The sequence below is a fragment of the Oncorhynchus tshawytscha genome, unplaced genomic scaffold (assembly GCF_018296145.1).
Source record: "Oncorhynchus tshawytscha isolate Ot180627B unplaced genomic scaffold, Otsh_v2.0 Un_contig_853_pilon_pilon, whole genome shotgun sequence".
Classification (NCBI taxonomy): Eukaryota; Metazoa; Chordata; class Actinopteri; order Salmoniformes; family Salmonidae; genus Oncorhynchus; species Oncorhynchus tshawytscha.
The window spans coordinates 43,100-60,560 of record NW_024608534.1 but is presented as its reverse complement, the minus strand read 5'-3'; the positions used below and the strand labels follow the sequence as shown (position 1 = coordinate 60,560).

The 17,461-nt window shown below is 44.1% G+C and overlaps 1 protein-coding gene across 1 annotated transcript; it reads left to right on the top strand.

Annotated features, from left to right (window-relative positions):
• Nucleotides 1–750: 750 nt before the first annotated feature.
• LOC112238109 (lysophosphatidylcholine acyltransferase 1-like) lies at nt 751–17,461 on the top strand (the record flags this gene model as incomplete). The annotated part of the gene is made up of 7 exons (XM_042313329.1): nt 751–805; nt 11,249–11,331; nt 13,130–13,255; nt 14,696–14,849; nt 16,202–16,300; nt 16,546–16,687; nt 17,133–17,461. Coding segments are annotated over 7 exons (865 nt in total), but the record flags the coding sequence as incomplete, so codon positions are not given.

The window sequence follows — 17,461 nt, the reverse complement described above, 5'->3', positions numbered from 1 at the left end:
TACATTATAGACAATACTGTCTCTGTGCTGTTAGCAGGTCACAGTCAGTCTACCACTACAGTGTCTCTGTGCTGTTAGCAGGTCACAGTCAGTCTACCACTCAATACTGTCTCTGTGCTGTTAGCAGGTCACAGTCAGTCTACCACTACATTATAGACAATAGTGTCTCTGTGCTGTTAGCAGGTCACAGTCAGTCTACCACACATTATAGACAATACTGTCTCTGTGCTGTTAGCAGGTCACAGTCAGTCTACCACTACAGTGGAGACAATACTGTCTCTGTGCTGTTAGCAGGTCACAGTCAGTCTACCACTACATTATAGACAATAGTGTCTCTGTGCTGTTAGCAGGTCACAGTCAGCCCAGAACAGGAAACAGTGAACAGAGCTGTTAATTCTCTTCCAGAACCTTCACATCACTTCCTCCTGTGAGACTACTTGTGTCTGGCTGCTAGAATTCTCACTTTATTTGATTTGAATTTTACCTTTATTTAACTAGGCAAGTCAGTTAAAGAACAAATTCTTATTTTCAATGACGGCCTAGGAACAGGCTACCTACCGCCCCACTTCTCTGTCCACTACCATATGACCTGCTTTTAGACGGTTAAATCAAACACACACACATTTAAATGAATGTATACACTTCTCTGTGTGATCTGACTGTTTAGGTATTCGCTATGACTTGATGATATCGATGTCCTGCACTGTAAACCAAATGTCTTGATGTGACAATGTTTTTATTTTATTGCAGGGTTAAGATCCTGTGGCTCACACTGTGCCAGCTGCACAATGAGTTCATCATTGAGGTGAGTGCAGGCCTCACAGGCGATGCTGGCGTGTTGCATCTACCACATATCAGGAATACTTGTTTTGATCAGAGAGATTAAAAAAAACAGGTCATCATGGATCTACCTTTACCCGTATACCCTGAACCCAGTCCGGGACCCGGGAAGGTCCTGTACCCGTATAACCTGTACCCAGTCCTGAACCTGTATACCCTGTACCCGTATACCCTGTACCTAGTCCTGTACCTGTATACCCTGAACCCAGTCCTGTACCTGTATACCCTGTACCCGTATACCCTGTACCCAGTCCTGTACCCGTATACCCTGAACCCAGTCCTGTACCCGTATACCCTGTACCCAGTCCTGAACCCAGTCCTGTACCTGTATACCCTGAACCCAGTCCTGTACCCGTATACCCTGTACCCAGTCCTGAACCCAGTCCTGTACCTGTATACCCTGAACCCAGTCCTGTACCTGTATACCCTGAACCCAGTCCTGTACCCGTATACCCTGAACCCAGTCCTGTACCCGTATACCCTGAACCCAGTCCTGTACCTGTATACCCTGTACTGTACTGTACTGTGTACCAGCCCTACAGTGTGTACTGTACTGTGTACCAGCTCTACAGTGTGTACTGTACTGTGTACCAGCTCTACAGTGTGTACTGTACTGTGTACCAGCTCTACAGTGTATACTGTCTACCAGCTCTACAGTGTGTACTGTACTGTGTACCAGCTCTACAGTGTGTACTGTGTACCAGCCCTACAGTGTGTACTGTACTGTGTACCAGCTCTACAGTCTGTACTGTGTACCAGCTCTACAGTCTGTACTGTGTACCAGCCCTACAGTGTGTACTGTACTGTGTACCAGCTCTACAGTGTGTACTGTACTGTGTACCAGCTCTACAGTGTGTACTGTACTGTGTACCAGCTCTACAGTGTGTACTGTACTGTGTACCAGCTCTACAGTGTGTACTGTACTGTGTACCAGCTCTACAGTCTGTACTGTACTGTGTACCAGCTCTACAGTCTGTACTGTGTACCAGCCCTACAGTGTGTACTGTACTGTGTACCAGCCCTACAGTCTGTACTGTACTGTGTACCAGCTCTACAGTCTGTACTGTACTGTGTACCAGCTCTACAGTGTGTACTGTACTGTGTACCAGCTCTACAGTGTGTACTGTACTGTGTACCAGCTCTACAGTGTGTACTGTACTGTGTACCAGCTCTACAGTGTGTACTGTACTGTGTACCAGCTCTACAGTGTGTACTGTACTGTGTACCAGCTCTACAGTGTGTACTGTACTGTGTACCAGCTCTACAGTGTGTACTGTACTGTGTACCAGCTCTACAGTGTGTACTGTACTGTGTACCAGCTCTACAGTGTGTACTGTGTACCAGCTCTACAGTGTACTGTACTGTGTACCAGCTCTACAGTGTGTACTGTACTGTGTACCAGCTCTACAGTGTGTACTGTACTGTGTACCAGCTCTACAGTGTGTACTGTACTGTGTACCAGCTCTACAGTCTGTACTGTACTGTGTACCAGCTCTACAGTCTGTACTGTGTACCAGCTCTACAGTCTGTACTGTACTGTGTACCAGCTCTACAGTGTGTACTGTACTGTGTACCAGCTCTACAGTGTGTACTGTGTACCAGCTCTACAGTGTGTACTGTGTACCAGCTCTACAGTGTGTGTACTGTGTACCAGCTCTACAGTGTATACTGTACTGTGTACCAGCTCTACAGTGTGTACTGTACTGTGTACCAGCTCTACAGTGTATACTGTACTGTGTACCAGCTCTACAGTCTGTACTGTACTGTGTACCAGCTCTACAGTGTGTACTGTACTGTGTACCAGCTCTACAGTGTGTACTGTACTGTGTACCAGCTCTACAGTGTGTACTGTACTGTGTACCAGCTCTACAGTCTGTACTGTACTGTGTACCAGCTCTACAGTGTGTACTGTACTGTGTACCAGCTCTACAGTGTGTACTGTACTGTGTACCAGCTCTACAGTCTGTACTGTGTACCAGCTCTACAGTGTGTACTGTACTGTGTAACAGCTCTACAGTGTGTACTGTACTGTGTACCAGCTCTACAGTGTATACTGTCTACCAGCTCTACAGTGTGTACTGTACTGTGTACCAGCTCTACAGTGTATACTGTCTACCAGCTCTACAGTCTGTACTGTACTGTGTACCAGCTCTACAGGCTGTACTGTGTACCAGCCCTACAGTCTGTACTGTGTACCAGCCCTAGTCTGTACTGTACTGTGTACCAGCCCTACAGTCTGTACTGTACTGTGTACCAGCTCTACAGTCTGTACTGTACTGTGTACCAGCCCTACAGTGTGTACTGTACTGTGTACCAGCTCTACAGTCTGTACTGTACTGTGTACCAGCTCTACAGTGTGTACTGTGTACCAGCCCTACAGTGTGTACTGTACTGTGTACCAGCTCTACAGTGTGTACTGTACTGTGTACCAGCTCTACAGTGTGTACTGTACTGTGTACCAGCTCTACAGTGTGTACTGTACTGTGTACCAGCTCTACAGTGTACTGTACTGTGTACCAGCTCTACAGTGTGTACTGTACTGTGTACCAGCTCTACAGTCTGTACTGTACTGTGTACCAGCTCTACAGTCTGTACTGTGTACCAGCTCTACAGTGTGTACTGTACTGTGTACCAGCTCTACAGTGTGTACTGTACTGTGTACCAGCTCTACAGTGTGTACTGTACTGTGTACCAGCTCTACAGTGTACTGTGTACCAGCTCTACAGTGTGTACTGTGTACTCTACAGTGTGTACTGTGTACCAGCTCTACAGTGTGTACTGTACTGTGTACCAGCTCTACAGTGTGTACTGTACTGTGTACCAGCTCTACAGTCTGTACTGTACTGTGTACCAGCTCTACAGTGTGTACTGTGTACCAGCTCTACAGAGTGTACTGTACTGTGTACCAGCTCTACAGTCTGTACTGTACTGTGTACCAGCTCTACAGAGTGTACTGTGTACCAGCTCTACAGTGTGTACTGTACTGTGTACTTTTTTACTCGTGTTACTCTGTAGGTCTTTGGGGAATATAGGTCACCAACTCCATATTAATGCCCATGATTTTGGAATGAGATGTTCGACGAGCAGGTGTCCACATACTTTTGTAGTGTATCTGAGACCAACAGAACGTTGGTTCTCCCCCTAAAACAGCCTCCTCTCTTCTGGGATACTTTCCACTTGATGTTGGAACATTGCTGCTATAACAGCCTCCACTCTTCTGGGAAGGCTTTCCACTAGATGTTGGAACATTGCTGCTATAACAGCCTCCACTGACCTGGGAAGGCTTTCCACTAGATGTTGGAACATTGCTGCTATAACAGCCTCCACTCTTCTGGGAAGGCTTTCACTAGATGTTGGAACATTGCTGCTATAACAGCCTCCACTCTTCTGGGAAGGCTTTCCACTAGATGTTGGAACATTGCTGCTATAACAGCCTCCACTCTTCTGGGAAGGCTTTCAACTAGATGTTGGAACATTGCTGCTATAACAACCTCCACTCTTCTGGGAAGGCTTTCCACTAGATGTAGGAACATTGCTGCTATAACAACCTCCACTCTTCTGGGAAGGCTTTCCACTAGATGTTGGAACATTACTGCTATAACAGCCTCCACTCATCTGGGAAGGCTTTCCACTAGATGTTGGAACATTGCTGCTATAACAGCCTCCACTCTTCTGGGAAGGCTTTCCACTAGATGTTGGAACATTGCTGCTATAACAGCCTCTACTCTTCTGGGAAGGCTTTCCACTAGATGTTAGAACATTGCTGCTATAACAGCCTCCTCTCTTCTGGGAAGACTTTCCACTAGATGTTGGAACATTGCTGCTATAACAGCCTCCACTCTTCTGGGAAGGCTTTCCACTAGATGTTGGAACATTACTGCTATAACAGCCTCCACTCTTCTGGGAAGGCTTTCCACTAGATGTTGGAACATTACTGCTATAACAGCCCCACTCTTCTGGGAAGGCTTTCCACTAGATGTTGGAACATTGCTGCTATAACAACCTCCACTCTTCTGGGAAGGCTTTCCACTAGATGTTGGAACATTGCTGCTATAACAACCTCCACTCTTCTAGGAAGGCTTTCCACTAGATGTTGGAACTTTGCTGCAGGGACTTGCTTCCGTTCAGACACAAGAGCATTAGTGAAGTCGGGTACTGATGTTGGGCAATTTCTGTATGGACCTCACTGAAACAGGAAAGGGCCTTCCCCAAACTGTTGCCACAAAGTTGGAAGCACAGAATCATCTAGAATGTCATTGTGTGCTGTAACGTTAAGATTTCCCTTCGCTGGAACTAAGGGGCCTGAACCATGAAAAACATCCCCAGACCATTATTCCTCATCCACCAAACTTTACAGTTGGAACTATGCATTGGGGCATGTAGGATTCTCTTGGCATCTGCCAAACCGTCTCAAACATTCATCACTCCAGAGAACGCGTTTCCACTGCTCCAGAGTCCAATGGCGGCGAGTTTTACACCACTCCAGCCTTACGTGCCGTGCACTTCAACACTCAGTCCTCTCGTTCTGTGAGCTTGTGTGGCCTACCACTTCGCGGCTGAGCCGTTGTTGCTCCTTCCACTTCACAGTAACAGCACTTCTAGTTGACCCGGGGGCAGCTCTAGCAGGGCAAAAATTTGACGATTTTGACTTGTTGGAAAGGTGGCATCCTATGACGGTGCCACGTTGAAAGTCACTGAGCTCTTCAGTAAGGCCCATTCTACTGCTAATGTTTGTCTATGGAGATTGCATGGCGGTGTGCTCGATTTTGTACACCTGTCAACAACGGGTGTGGCTGAAATAGCGGAATCCACTCATTTGAAGGGGTGTCCACATACTGCTGTATATATAGTGGATGAAGGGGTGTCCTGTATATATAGTGGATGAAGGGGTGTCCTGTATATATAGTGTATGAAGGGGTGTCCTGTATATATAGTGGATGAAGGGGTGTCCTGTATATATAGTGGATGAAGGGGTGTCCTGTATATATAGTGGATGAAGGGGTGTCCTGTATATATAGTGGATGAAGGGGTGTCCTCATATATATAGTGGATGAAGGGGTGTCCTGTATATATAGTGGATGAAGGGGTGTCCACATACTGCTGTATATAGTGTATGAAGGGGTGTCCTGTATATATAGTGTATGATAGTGTGAAGGGGTGTCCTGTATATATAGTGTATGAAGGGGTGTCCTGTATATATAGTGGATGAAGGGGTGTCCTGTATATATAGTGTATGAAGGGGTGTCCATACATATGCTGTGATATATAGTGTATGAAGGGGTGTCCTGTATATATAGTGTATGAAGGGGTGTCCTGTATATATAGTGGATGAAGGGGTGTCCTGTATATATAGTGTATGAAGGGGTGTCCTGTATATATAGTGGATGAAGGGGTGTCCTGCTGTATATATAGTGGATGAAGGGGTGTCCTGTATATGCTGTATATATAGTGTATGAAGGGGTGTCCTGTATATATAGTGTATGAAGGGGTGTCCTATATATATAGTGGATGAAGGGGTGTCCTGTATATATAGTGGATGAAGGGTGTCCTCATACTGCTGTATATATAGTGGATGAAGGGGTGTCCTGTATATATAGTGGATGAAGGGGTGTCCTCATATTGCTGTATATATAGTGTATGAAGGGGTGTCCTGTATATATAGTGGATGAAGGGGTGTCCTCATACTGCTGTATATATAGTGGATGAAGGGGTGTCCTGTATATATAGTGGATGAAGGGGTGTCCATACTGCTGTATATATAGTGGATGAAGGGGTGTCCTGTATATATAGTGGATGAAGGGGTGTCCACATACTGCTGTATATATAGTGTATGAAGGGGTGTCCTGTATATATAGTGTATGAAGGGGTGTCCTGTATATATAGTGTATGAAGGGGTGTCCTGTATATATAGTGTATGAAGGGGTGTCCTGCTGTATATATAGTGGATGAAGGGGTGTCCTGTATATATAGTGTATGAAGGGGTGTCCTGTATATATAGTGTATGAAGGGGTGTCCTGTATATATAGTGTATGAAGGGGTGTCCTGTATATATAGTGTATGAAGGGGTGTCCTGTATATATAGTGGATGAAGGGGTGTCCTGTATATATAGTGTATGAAGGGGTGTCCTGTATATTTAGTGGATGAAGGGGTGTCCACATACTGCTGTATATATAGTGGATGAAGGGGTGTCCTGTATATATAGTGTATGAAGGGGTGTCCTGTATATATAGTGTATGAAGGGGTGTCCTGTATATATAGTGGATGAAGGGGTGTCCTGTATATATAGTGGATGAAGGGGTGTCCTGTATAGTGCTGTATATATAGAGTATGAAGGGGTGTCCTGTATATATAGTGTATGAAGGGGTGTCCTGTATATATAGTGGATGAAGGGGTGTCCTGTATATATAGTGGATGAAGGGGTGTCCTCATACTGCTGTATATATAGTGGATGAAGGGGTGTCCTGTATATATAGTGGATGAAGGGGTGTCCTCATATTGCTGTATATATAGTGGATGAAGGGGTGTCCTGTATATATAGTGGATGAAGGGGTGTCCTCATACTGCTGTATATATAGTGGATGAAGGGGTGTCCTGTATATATAGTGGATGAAGGGGTGTCCTGTATACTGTGGATGAAGGGGTGTCTGTATAATAGTATAGTGGATGAAGGGGTGTCCTGTATATATAGTGTATGAAGGGGTGTCCTGTATATATAGTGCATGAAGGGGTGTCCATACTGCTGTATATATAGTGGATGAAGGGTGTCCTGTATATATAGTGGATGAAGGGGTGTCCTGTATATATAGTGGATGAAGGGGTGTCCTGTATATATAGTGGATGAAGGGGTGTCCTGTATATATAGTGGATGAAGGGGTGTCCTGTGTATATATAGTGGATGAAGGGGTGTCCTGTATATATAGTGGATGAAGGGGTGTCCTGTGTATATATAGTGTATGAAGGGGTGTCCATACTGCTGTATATATAGTGGATGAAGGGGTGTCCTATATATAGTGGATGAAGGGGTGTCCTCATACTGCTGTATATATAGTGTATGAAGGGGTGTCCTGTGTATATATAGTGTATGAAGGGGTGTCCTGTATAAAGAGTGGATGAAGGGGTGTCCTGTATATATAGTGGATGAAGGGGTGTCCTGTATATATAGTGGATGAAGGGGTGTCCTGTATATATAGTGGATGAAGGGGTGTCCTCATACTGCTGTATATATAGTGTATGAAGGGGTGTCCTGTATATATAGTGTGAATGAAGGGGTGTCCTGTATATATAGTGTATGAAGGGGTGTCCACATACTGCTGTATATATAGTGGATGAAGGGGTGTCCTGTATATATAGTGTATGAAGGGGTGTCCACATACTGCTGTATATATAGAGTATGAAGGGTGTCCACATTATGCTGTATATATAGTGGATGAAGGGGTGTCCTGTATATATAGTGGATGAAGGGTGTCCTGTATATATAGTGTATGAAGGGGTGTCCTGTATATATAGTGGATGTAGTGGTGTCCTGTATATATAGTGGATGTGGAGGGGTGTCCTGTATATATAGTGGATGAAGGGGTGTCCTCATACTGCTGTATATATAGTGGATGAAGGGGTGTCCTGTATATATAGTGTATGAAGGGGTGTCCTCATACTGCTGTATATATAGTGGATGAAGGGGTGTCCTCATACTGCTGTATATATAGTGGATGAAGGGGTGTCCTCATACTGCTGTATATATAGTGGATGAAGGGGTGTCCACATTATGCTGTATATATAGTGTATGAAGGGAAGGGGTGTCCTGTATATATAGTGGATGAAGGGGTGTCCTGTCCTGTATATATAGTGGATGAAGGGGTGTCCTGTACATACTGCTGTATATATAGTGGATGAAGGGGTGTCCTGTATATATAGTGGATGAAGGGGTGTCCTGTATATATAGTGGATGAAGGGGTGTCCTGCTGTATATATAGTGGATGAAGGGGTGTCCTGTATATATAGTGGGGAAGGGGTGTCCTGTATATATAGTGTATGAAGGGGTGTCCTGTATATATAGAGTATGAAGGGGTGTCCTGTATATATAGTGGATGAAGGGGTGTCCTGTATATATAGTGGATGAAGGGGTGTCCTGTATATATAGTGGATGAAGGGGTGTCCTGTGTATATATAGTGGATGTAGGGGTGTCCTGTATATATAATGGATGAAGGGGTGTCCTGTGTATATATAGTGTATGAAGGGGTGTCCATACTGCTGTATATATAGTGGATGAAGGGGTGTCCTATATATAGTGGATGAAGGGGTGTCCTCATACTGCTGTATATATAGTGTATGAAGGGGTGTCCTGTATCTATAGTGGATGAAGGGGTGTCCTGTATATATAGTGGATGAAGGGGTGTCCTGTATATATAGTGTGAAGGGGTGTCCTGTATATAGTGTATGAAGGGGTGTCCTGTATATATAGTGGATGAAGGGGTGTCCTGTATATATAGTGGATGAAGGGTGTCCTGTATATAGTGGATGAAGGGGTGTCTGTATATATAGTGGATGAAGGGGTGTCCTGTGTATATATAGTGGATGAAGGGGTGTCCTGTATATATAGTGGATGAAGGGGTGTCCTCATACTGCTGTATATATAGTGGATGAAGGGGTGTCCACATTATGCTGTATATATAGTGGATGAAGGGGTGTTCTGTATATATAGTGTATGAAGGGGTGTCCTGTATATATAGTGGATGAAGGGGTGTCCTGTATATATAGTGTATGAAGGGGTGTCCACATACTGCTGTATATATAGTGGATGAAGGGGTGTCCTGTATATATAGTGGATGAAGGGGTGTCCTGTATATATAGTGGATGAAGGGGTGTCCACATTATGCTGTATATATAGTGGATGAAGGGGTGTCCTGTACATCCTGTATATATAGTGGATGAAGGGGTGTCCTGTATATATAGTGGATGAAGGGGTGTCCTGTATATATAGAGTATGAAGGGGTGTCCACATTATGCTGTATATATAGTGGATGAAGGGTGTCCTGTATATATAGTGGATGAAGGGGTGTCCTGTGTCCTGTGTATATATAGTGGATGAAGGGGTGTCCTGTATATATAGTGGATGAAGGGGTGTCCTGTATATATAGTGGATGAAGGGGTGTCCACATACTGCTGTATATATAGTGGATGAAGGGGTGTCCTGTATATATAGTGGGGGAAGGGGTGTCCTGTATATATAGAATGGATGAAGGGGTGTCCTGTATATATAGTGGATGAAGGGGTGTCCTCATACTGCTGTATATATAGTGGATGAAGGGGTGTCCTCATACTGCTGTATATATAGTGGATGAAGGGGTGTCCTCATACTGCTGTATATATAGTGGATGAAGGGGTCTCCTCATACTGCTGTATATATAGTGGATGAAGGGGTGTCCACATACTGCTGTATATATAGTGGATGAAGGGGTGTCCTGTATATATAGTGGGTGAAGGGGTGTCCTCATACTGCTGTATATATAGTGGATGAAGGGGTGTCCTGTGTATATATAGTGGATGAAGGGGTGTCCTCATACTGCTGTATATATAGTGGATGAAGGGGTGTCCTCATACTGCCCTGTATATATATTGTATGAAGGGGTTCCTGGTATATATTGTCCTGGTCCCTGCTCTGTCCCTTGCTCCCTAGTTCCACTGGTCTGTCCCTTGTCCTAGTTCCAGTGCTCTGTCCCTTGTCCTAGTTCCACTACTCTGTCCCTTGTCCTAGTTCCACTGCTCTGTCCCTTGTCCTAGTTCCACTCCTCTGTCCCTTGTCCTAGTTCCACTATTCTGTCCCTAGTTCCACTGGTCTGTCCCTTGTCCTAGTTCCACTACTCTGTCCCTTGTCCTAGTTCCACTACTCTGTCCCTAGTTCCACTGCTCTGTCCCTTGTTCCACTGCTCTGTCCCTTGCCCTAGTTCCACTGCTCTGTCCCTTGTCCTAGTTCCACTGCTCTGTCCCTTGTCCTAGTTCCACCGGTCTGTCCCTTGCCCTAGTTCCACTGCTCTGTCCCTTGTCCTAGTTCCACTCCTCTGTCCCTTGTCCTAGTTCCACTACTCTGTCCCTTGCCCTAGTTCCACTGCTCTGTCCCTTTTCTCTTAGCCCAGTTAGAGGACCTCAGCCCATGTTACCTTTGCCTTTCTGAAGATACTTTGAGACTGACAGCAGAAACACCTGTTGTTGTTCCCGACAGACAGGCTTCACTTTGCTGTACCAATAGACTGTAGTTACAGTATGTCTAGAAGAGTGTTAGGGAGAGTGTTATCTCTCTCTTCCCCTTTAGAGCCCATATCATCTCAGTTGTTCTTGCTTTAGCCATTTCCCACTTGACTTCCCATAGAGGAGTGACATCCCTGGGTTCTGTCTTCTTCTTCTCTCCTCAGTTCCTTCCTGTCTACACTCCATCAGAAGAGGAGAAGAACAACCCGGCACTGTTTGCTCACAACGTCAGGCACCTGATGGCCAAGTGAGTCCTGAGACACACACACACACACAGACACACACACTTGGCCTCCCATAGTCCTTTACGGGGCCTGCCAGATGCCTCAGCCTTCAGGCTGCCGTGCTTAGAAACACCAGCCCAGAGACTGTAGGATACTAAAGTATGTTAGTCTATTGTGTGTGGCTGGTGTATATTTCAGTTCAACAGCTTCTAGTTTGTTGATTCTAGATGGCCCCGTCACAGACTAATGGTTAACTCTCTCCTCATGATCTAGTCTAACTGTCTACTGTTCCTCAGAGCTCTAGATGGCCCCATCACAGACTACTGGTTAACTCTCTCCTCATGATCTAGTCTAACTGTCTACTGTTCCTCAGGGCTCTAGATGGCCCCATCACAGACTACTGGTTAACTCTCTCCTCATGCTCTAGTCTAACTGTCTACTGTTCCTCAGGGCTCTAGATGGCCCCTCTAGATCATCAGACTACTGGTTAACTCTCTCCTCATGATCTAGTCTAACTGTCTACTGTTCCTCAGGGCTCTAGATGGCCCCATCACAGACTACTGGTTAACTCTCTCCTCATGATCTAGTCTAACTGTCTACTGTTCCTCAGGGCTCTAGATGGCCCCATCACAGACTAATGGTTAACTCTCTCCTCATGCTCTAGTCCAACTGTCTACTGTTCCTCAGGGCTCTAGATGGCCCCATCACAGACTACTGGTTAACTCTCTCCTCATGCTCTAGTCTAACTGTCTACTGTTCCTCAGGGCTCTAGATGGCCCCATCACAGACTACTGGTTAACTCTCTCCTCATGCTCTAGTCTAACTGTCTACTGTTCCTCAGGGCTCTAGATGGCCCCATCACAGACTACTGGTTAACTCTCTCCTCATGATCTAGTCTAACTGTCTACTGTTCCTCAGGGCTCTAGATGGCCCCATCACAGACTACTGGTTAACTCTCTCCTCATGATCTAGTCTAACTGTCTACTGTTCCTCAGGGCTCTAGATGGCCCCATCACAGACTACTGGTTAACTCTCTCCTCATGATCTAGTCTAACTGTCTACTGTTCCTCAGGGCTCTAGATGGCCCCATCACAGACTACTGGTTAACTCTCTCCTCATGATCTAGTCTAACTGTCTACTGTTCCTCAGGGCTCTAGATGGCCCCATCACAGACTACTGGTTAACTCTCTCCTCATGGCTCTAGTCTAACCCCATCACAGACTACTAACTCTCTCCTCATCCTCAGGGCTCTAGTCTGGCCCTCTCCTCATGATCTAGTCTAACTGTCTACTCTTCCTCATGATCTAGATCTATCACAGTCTACTGTTCCTCATGCTCTAGTCTGGCTCCTCCTCATGCTCTAGTCTGGTTAACTCTCTCCTCATGCTCTAGTCTAACTGTCCACTGTTCCTCAGGGCTCTAGATGGCCCCATCACAGACTACTGGTTAACTCTCTCCTCATGCTCTAGTCTAACTGTCTACTGTTCCTCAGAGCTCTAGATGGCCCCATCACAGACTACTGGTTAACTCTCTCCTCATGCTCTAGTCTAACTGTCTACTGTTCCTCAGAGCTCTAGTCTAACTGTCTACTGTTCCTCAGGGCTCTAGATGGCCTCATCACCCCTAGACTCAACAGATCAGGGACTTGCTGATTGTTTGACTAGTTGAATCAGGTGTAAATGTTGGAACAGATGAAATGTATGAAACGGTTGAGGGTCACGAGGACCGCTTCTGAAAACACTGGACTACTGGTTAGAGGCCTGTATATCAGACCTTATCCTAGTTCACACTCTGTTTTAAGTCTCTATCCTTCCTCTCCAGGGCCCTGGACATCCCCATTACTGACTACTCGTTTGAAGACTGTCAACTGGCCATGGCTGAGGGTCAACTCAGACTCCCTGTTGACACCTGCCTGCTGGAGTTCGCCAAGCTGGTCCGGAGACTGGGGTGAGGCTGAACCCCAGAATGTAGAGACTGTATTAATGTTACCTGGTCAGGTTGAACCCCAGAACGTAGAGACTGTATTAATGTGTTGATGTTACCTGGTCAGGTTGAACCCCAGAACGTAGAGACTGTATTAATGTTACTAGGTCAGGTTGAACCCCAGAACGTAGAGACTGTATTAATGTGTTGATGTTACCTGGTCAGGTTGAACCCCAGAATGTAGAGACTGTATTAATGTTACTTAGGTCAGGTTGAACCCCAGAACGTAGAGACTGTATTAATGTGTTGATGTTACCTGGTCAGGTTGAACCCCAGAACGTAGAGACTGTATTAATGTGTTGATGTTACCTGGTCAGGTTGAACCCCAGAATGTAGAGACTGTATTAATGTGTTGATGTTACCTGGTCAGGTTGAACCCCAGAATGTAGAGACTGTATTAATGTGTTGATGTTACCTGGTCAGGTTGAACCCCAGAATGTAGAGACTGTATTAATGTTACCTGGTCAGGTTGAACCCCAGAATGTAGAGACTGTATTAATGTTACCTGGTCAGGTTGAACCCCAGAACGTAGAGACTGTATTAATGTTACCTGGTCAGGTTGAACCCCAGAATGTAGAGACTGTATTAATGTGTTGATGTTACCTGGTCAGGTTGAACCCCAGAATGTAGAGACTGTATTAATGTTTGACCTGGTCAGGTTGAACCCCAGAATGTAGAGACTGTATTAATGTGTTGATGTTACCTGGTCAGGTTGAACCCCAGAATGTAGAGACTGTATTAATGTTACCTGGTCAGGTTGAACCCCAGAACGTAGAGACTGTATTAATGTGTTGATGTTACCTGGTCAGGTTGAACCCCAGAATGTAGAGACTGTATTAATGTGTTGATGTTACCTGGTCAGGTTGAAGCCCCAGAATGTAGAGACTGTATTAATGTCACCTGGTCAGGTTGAACCCCAGAATGTAGAGACTGTATTAATGTCATGTTACCTGGTCAGGTTGAACCCCAGAACGTAGAGACTGTATTAATGTCACCCTGGTCAGGTTGAACCCCAGAACGTAGAGACTGTATTAATGTTACCTGGTAACCCCAGAACGTGTTACCTGGTCAGGTTGAACCCCAGAATGTGGAGACTGTATTAATGTCACCTGGTCAGGTTGAACCCCAGAACGTAGAGACTGTATTAATGTGTTGACCTGGTCAGGTTGAACCCCAGAATGTAGAGACTGTATTAATGTCACCTGGTCAGGTTGAACCCCAGAATGTAGAGACTGTATTATGTGTTGATGTTACCTGGTCAGGTTGAACCCCAGAACGTAGAGACTGTATTAATGTTACCTGGTCAGGTTGAACCCAGAATGTAGAGACTGTATTAATGTCACCTGGTCAGGTTGAACCCCAGAATATAGAGACTGTATTAATTTGTTGATGTTACCTGCTCAGGTTGAAGCCCCAGAACGTGGAGAAGGTACTGCAGGAGTTTGGGAACAGAGCCAGGAAGATGGAGGGAGAGAAGCTGGGTCTGGAAGCCTTTGCCCACTACCTTGATGTCCCTGTGTCAGACATGCTCAGAGACATCTTCTCCCTCTTCAACGAGGTGAGGAAACACACTGAATATAATATCATCCCATTAGAAGCTTTGAAGGCCAAAGTTACAAGTTTCTCAACTTCACAAAACTCAGAAAACAGAAATATATGTTCCCTATATTGTGTATTTTAATATTGAAATACAGAGTTCAATATTAGATTTCAATATTAGATTTTTATATTAAACTTAGATTTAGATATTATACACTATATTTAGAAATAGATATTATATTTAGACATTAGATTTACATTTTTGATTTAGATATTAGATTTAGACATTAGATTTAGATATTAGATTTAAATATTTGATTTAGACATTAGATTTAAACATTAGATTTAGGTATTAGATTTAGACATAGATTTCAATATAAGATTTCGACATTAGATTTAGACATTAGATTTAGACATTATATACTAGATATAGATATTAGATATTGACATTAGATTTAGACTTCAGACATTAGATTTCGACATTAGATTCAGACTTTAGACATTAGATTTAGACATTAGATTCAGACTTTAGACATTCGATTTCGACATTAGATTCAGACATTAGATTTAGACTTTAGACATTAGATTCAGACATTAGATTCAGACATTAGATTCAGACATTAGATTCAGACATTAGATTCAGACATTAGATTCAGACTTTAGACATTAGATTTAGACATTAGATTCAGACTTTAGACATTCGATTTCGACATTAGATTCAGACATTAGATTTAGACTTTAGACATTAGATTCAGACATTAGATTCAGACATTAGATTCAGACATTAGATTCAGACATTAGATTCAGACATTAGATTTCGACATTAGATTTAGACATTAGATTCAGACAGATATTAGATTTAGATATTAGATTCAGACTTTAGACATTAGATTTAGACATTAGATTCATTAGATTTAGACATTAGATTTAGACATTAGATTTAGACATTAGATTTAGACTTTAGACAGACTTTTCAGACATTAGATTTAGACATTAGATTCAGACATTAGATTTAGACATTAGATTTAGACAGATTTAGATTTAGACATTAGATTTAGACATTAGATTTAGACATTAGATTTAGACATTAGATTCAGACATTAGATTCAGACATTAGATTTAGACTTTAGACATTAGATTTAGACATTAGATTCAGACATTAGATTCAGACATTAGATTTAGACTTTAGACATTAGATTTAGACATTAGATTTAGACGTTAGACTTTAGACATTAGATTTAGACATTAGATTCAGACATTAGATTTAGACGTTAGATTCAGACATTAGATTTAGACGTTAGATTCAGACATGTGCTTTGCCAGATTCCTAACCAGTAACTCTTCACTCTGTTCGTCTCTCTTCTCCTCCAGCAGGAAGACAACATGATAGACATCAGAGAATATGTCATCGCCTTATCGGTTGTATGCAGACCTGCTAAAACTCTGGAGACCATGAAACTGGCCTTCAGGGTACGTTTTCTGCTCCAGCTCTGGTTTCATGCTCTGTCAAGGTGTCTTTCAGAGGGCCTACAACCACTGATATCTCTGCCATTTTCCATATGAGAGGACGTACTAATGACCCATGGTGTGAGTTGTAGACTGTGTCAATTTTAACAGATGGTCTGAGGGCCCAGCCGGCTCAATGGGTGTGAGTGAGATGTGAAAGGGGTCAGGGTTATCTAATGTGTGTTAGTTATTGTTTGCATATATCCCAGATGTTTGAGGCGGAGGAGGACGGTGCGATCACAGTGGCTGAGTTGGCCTGCATCCTAAAGACGGCGTTAGGAGTGGCTGACCTCGACGTCTCACGTCTCTTCGTTGCTATCGACACAGAGGACACGGGGAAACTCACCTTTGGTAAGAAACGACTTGTCTTCTTAGCTTGTACTGGGGTCACCTTCTTGTTTAGCTGCTCTTGGGAGTATACACCTGGGGTGATTTTGGAACCTTTATTTATTTTTTAACTAGGCAAGTCAGTTAAGAACAAATTCTTATTTTCAATGACGGCCTAGGAACAGTGGGTTAACTGCCTGTTCAGGGGCAGAATGACAGATTTGTACCTTGTCAGGTCTGGGGTTTGAACTTGCAACCTTCCGGTTACTAGTCCAACGCTCTAACCACTAGGCTACCCACAGTTATGTTGTGTCTGTAATCTCTAGTTCATTTGTAAATATTAGGAGTGTACCTATCTTTGTAAACATGTACTTGTTTTTCTAGTGTGTTAATTGTAGGTTACTGTATTTAACTTGCTTGGAATAACCTTTACTGTTGTGTGTGTGGCGCCCCCCTGTGGTGGTAACAGGCAAGTTCAGGAGCTTTGCAGAGCATCACCCAAACTTCAGTGAGGACTACCTGTCCACAGACAATACAGGCCGTAATGGCTGTCCTCACCAGCCCAACGCCACGCCCAACGCCAAGCCTCAGACCAACGGCTTCTGCCCTGACTTCAGCCCGCGAGACAACCACCACGACACAACGACGGACGATTCAGTGAAGAAACACAACTGAGTCTGTTAGTCACCTCAGAATCCACCTCTCCTGGTGAGAGAGTGGGTGGTGGGGGTTGTTGTTATTGTTGATGGGCTATATGTATGGTCAGTCAGACACACACACACCTCACACACACACACA